This window comes from Bombus impatiens, unplaced genomic scaffold (genome assembly GCF_000188095.3).
Source record: "Bombus impatiens unplaced genomic scaffold, BIMP_2.2 scf_0361, whole genome shotgun sequence".
Taxonomy (NCBI): domain Eukaryota; kingdom Metazoa; phylum Arthropoda; class Insecta; order Hymenoptera; family Apidae; genus Bombus; species Bombus impatiens.
Window position 1 is genome coordinate 411,566 of NT_176780.1, and position 4,213 is coordinate 415,778.

Sequence of the window (4,213 nt, forward strand, 5' to 3'; positions counted from 1 at the left end):
CGTCCCGCGAAGAATCGACTCGCTGTTTCGCGAGCCTGGTCCGGGGTATTTATGTACAGTCGACGACGTCTCGTCGAGATCGAACATCTAATCGTAAAAACGTGCACGTTTATATACATACGAAGAAAAGAGAGAAACGACGACGACGACGACGAGGAGGAGAAGGGGATGCGGAGTAGCGTGAAAGAAAGGATGGAAAGTAGGAGTGGTATCGCGGTTTTACGCGATGTCGGCTTAAATCCACGAATATCGAGGATTTAACGAGTGCCGGTACGTAGACGATATGCCGCGAGCCTGCTCATCGGCCGAAATACTGCACGGTGCTTCGGAATCGTCCGAGCTCGATAGGATTCGCGATCGGATGAGGAGAGGGAAGGAAGACGTCGTGTACTCGCGAGGACGAAGGAGGGCGATCGTCGACGGGACGCGGGTGTACAGTAGTTGTACGATGATGCGCGATGCGTTTGCTCGTCTGCGGTGCGAATCGATCGGTTCGTCGCGGCTAACAAACGCGGTGACTAGCTGAGAATTTCGCGGAGCGATCGCTCGCGAATCCGGCAAACGCGGACAGAGACCGAGAGGAGAAGAGGCGCGAACGATCGTTTCCTCGCGGTCGCGGGACGTCGATCGCCTTGGACACCTTTCTCTCTCTTTCTCTCTCTCTCTCTCTCTCTTTTTCTCTTTTTCTCGACGCTCGAGAGAAAGGACAAGGAGGGGACGTACGCATGGATCAAGGAAAACGCGGACCGAGAGATGGGCCAGATCCCGAGAACTGGTCCCAACCGGTTCGACATCTGGTCGATTTTCGCCAGTGCGGCAATTGAATGCCCAGCCTTTTGCACTCGTGCGCGTATGCGGTGAACGATTCGCAGTAGCAATTCTCGGTCGGGCATTCGCACATGTCCTGTAGACAAGCCTTGTAGTACATGGTCGGGTTCACCTTCTTGTGACAAGCGTCAAAGATCTGCGACCTCAGCCTGTTGCATAACCTGCGCGACATATGTCCATGTTGTTACATTTGTTGGCTACTGTCGGACGCGCGGAATTCGACTAGCCAATGAGAGTACGACGGATAGATCGAACGTCACCGTACCTGTGATCTTTTCGTCCTCTGCAACGTTTGGCTCGATCCGGGCTCACGCTCGGCTTTGGCCTGACGCAGCTCTTTTTGGCCCCCACTAGCCAAGATTGACCGAACGGTTGAGGATCTTGCAACAGTTTGCCCCTACGATTGGTAAAGTCGTCCTTTGGTAGGGAATTGAAGTTGCCGCAGAGACCGCAGAGCCGTCCCCTGTACGAAGTCGGCGCCGATACTTCGAGGAAACTGATCCCATCCCACAGAACCTTGATTCCGATCTGCGTGCTCACGATTATGCTGTCCGTCGTGCGATTCACGTCCAGCCGGTTCGCCATGCGATACGGTATCTCCACCTTCTTCCCGTTTACCTTCACTCGCATCTTCTGCCCGAGATTCACCTTCAAGTCGCCTACCTACGACCACCACCGCGGATAGAGAGAGAGTCGAGACGAGATTGAGCTCGATCGATCGATCGGCGCGCACATCTCCGTCGCTCACCTTGATCGCGATCGTTTTCGTCCATGCGGAGAATCTGGTGGACCTGGCGTCGTTCGTCACTCGAACGCTGAACGTGTGTCCCGAGCAATCGCTGGCTAGCTGGTACTTGCAAGGTCCCTTGAAGCTATAAAACTTGCCATCGAACGTACGATAGTGCGGATCGCCGAAAACGGTGCACACTCCGTCACCTGCGAACAACGAACGTGCGAAAGACGTGAAGGATCGCGACCACGTCTCGACGCTTGGCGGTGGTGGCGGTGCGCTTACTTTCCACGCAACGGGGGCAGCATTGGCCCTCCGGATGTTCCAATCTGGAGTTTGGAGGGCAGGGCAAATTCAACGGTGGGCACATCGGCATCGCGCAGCGTACTTTACCTTGCATGCAGGCGCATGCCTTGCACGAGTCAAGCTTCCAACTTTCGCCATCCTGCCTAGGACAAAACAGAACCTTTAATAAATCTTTGAACGAGGTCGCGTTGGACGAACGACGAGCAGCGGATCGATCGACCGACGATGGTTGTACTTCTCGATCGGAATAAATACTCGCCCCGTAGGTTTTGCCGGCGTAGGTGCAAGATCGTCGGACCTCCTCGACCTCGGAGCACTGGGGACAGCAACGACCGGGAACAGCGATCTGATGTTCGGCCAGACAGTCGTGTACCGGACAGGTTTCTCGAACGCAGGAGACGGTGGAATTGGAGCAGCTGCACCGCGTACACTGATCCAGGTAGAACTGATTGCCGGAATTGTAGATACCCGTTCCCAGCATGCACGCGCCTTTCGGCGGTGACAAGTATCTTCGACTGCCTGTTGACAACGACGCGCGTGCAGGGCAACATCGACCAGAGAACCGCGCGTATCGCTCCGTCTAACAAACTTGGCCTACCTTTGCAACGTGGACAACATTCTCCGGAATCGTGAACGATCTTCGAGCCGGGACAATGTAGCACCGGGCAGGCCTGTTTCGCGCACGTTAATCGACCGGCAGCGTTGCATCTGCAAGTAACGCAGGGATCTTCGGTGGTGGTCACCGATCTGTCTGCCGTCACTAGCTGTCCGTTTACGTTGCACCCTGCGAAAGAATCGATCTTGCGTGTAGTCCGACATCGAGGAACCAGCTTGCCGACGTACTCACCTGCGCACACCGGGCAGCATTGGCCGGCTGCGGCCGGAATAGGATTCGCGCAAGGCGTGTAGCAGTGCAGTCGAGACTCCGTGATCACTCCGGCCTTGCAAGTGAAGATTCTACACGGATCGTTCTCCTCGATCCACTCCGTCTCGGATTCATGATGGACTCCATTCCGCGTACAACCTTGGGCCGATCGAACCAATTAAACTTTGGAAAGGCGAGGAAGCGACGAAGAACGCTCGGATTAATTTCGCAGTGGGAAAATCAGGGCTCGTGCCGAGCGCGTTTAAGACGAGAGAGACGAGAGAAGAGCGAAGGAGAGGAAGAAGAAGAAGAGGAAACGGACGATAAGAAATCCTCTGGCCTCGATCGAGCAAAGAGTCGGTCCGTGGAGCAACGCAACGCGACGGTTGCCGGTGTAAACAGCCGATCGCGATGCCCAAGTTGCTCGGGTTTATCGGCGTATCAACGCGACGTATCGACGAACAGAAGCGCCTTTGTGCCCTAGGAACAATGCTCCGCCCCGGACATTCCACTCGCGTCGAAACTCACACGCTCTCTCGCTCTTTCTCTCTTTTACTCCGTACGAATCCGTTTCTCCGGGAGCTGTGCACGATGCAGCTACTCGAACAAGCCACGTCGACCCGTGCAACGAAATTAGACCGATTCGAACGTCCATTTCCGCTTACCTTTACACCTGTGACAGCACTCTTCCTCGCGTGGTTCCAGCAACGTGTAGCAACCCTCGATGCTGGGGCACTGCTGTTTCCTACACTCGACGAAACCGTTCTGCGAAACAGAAGAAACAGCGGATCGTTTAGCGGTAGATGAAAAGATTCGATGCCCAAGGTCCGAGATCTCGCCTCCAGCCGCGCGACTATCGTCCAACTCCGGCGTAATTATTTCTCGCGCCTCTTATCGCGCGGCCTATAATTAAAGCTTTGTGGTTTATCTGCCGGTTGGATTACGTAAAGCTATTTAACGCGCGGGTCACGGATGGTCTCGCAGCGAGAAGGTCGAGACTCTCGAAAATAATAGAGATTATCGGCGATGAAAGCATCGGACGAGAGTAACGTTCTCGACGGCGAATCCAAGACTCCATCGATCCATTCGGTCTATCGGTCCATTCGGATCGAGTACGAACCGAAGATAGTCGTCATCGACGTCGTCGTTTCATCGGCCGTCTCACTGACATCGCGTTCGCGCCAACGATCGCCACTCATTCGGAAGAATTTCTGCGTCCGACAGGTTCGGATAAACGCGAACCGATTGCGAACGTGGCGTGGCATCGCGTTAAGGATTCTCGTAACGCGCGCGTGGTTGAACGCCGTCCTCGCGGAGCCCCGTCCTCCCCGTTTACCTTGCACAAACAGTTGAAACATCTGGTATTCGGGATCTTGTCCACGGTGAAATCTTCTCCTTCGATGTCGCATGTTTCTCGGCTTCCTGTAAGCAAAGGCCGTGAACGGCGAATAACAATGCGAACGGTGCGACGCGATCGGTACGCG

At 55.0% G+C, this 4,213-nt stretch overlaps 2 protein-coding genes across 11 annotated transcripts in view; one reads left to right on the forward strand and one right to left on the reverse strand.

Annotated features, from left to right (window-relative positions):
* Positions 1 to 4,213, forward strand: part of LOC105680803 (rRNA 2'-O-methyltransferase fibrillarin-like) — a 17,778-nt gene that overhangs the window by 1,501 nt on the left and 12,064 nt on the right. The gene's annotated exons all lie outside the window — the stretch shown is intronic.
* Positions 373 to 4,213, reverse strand: part of LOC100746734 (BMP-binding endothelial regulator protein) — a 14,191-nt gene continuing 10,350 nt past the window's right edge. For all 8 annotated transcript variants that reach the window (XM_033320824.1, XM_033320823.1, XM_012385893.3 and 5 more), the window contains 9 exons: positions 4,066 to 4,151; positions 3,395 to 3,494; positions 2,712 to 2,888; positions 2,463 to 2,648; positions 2,124 to 2,383; positions 1,844 to 2,003; positions 1,577 to 1,764; positions 1,094 to 1,491; positions 373 to 989 (listed from right to left, as the gene is read on the reverse strand). In XM_033320824.1, the coding sequence (XP_033176715.1) occupies positions 731 to 989; positions 1,094 to 1,491; positions 1,577 to 1,764; positions 1,844 to 2,003; positions 2,124 to 2,383; positions 2,463 to 2,648; positions 2,712 to 2,888; positions 3,395 to 3,494; positions 4,066 to 4,151 (1,814 nt within the window). In that variant the 3' untranslated portion in view covers positions 373 to 730. The remainder of the gene's footprint in view (positions 990 to 1,093; positions 1,492 to 1,576; positions 1,765 to 1,843; positions 2,004 to 2,123; positions 2,384 to 2,462; positions 2,649 to 2,711; positions 2,889 to 3,394; positions 3,495 to 4,065; positions 4,152 to 4,213) is intronic.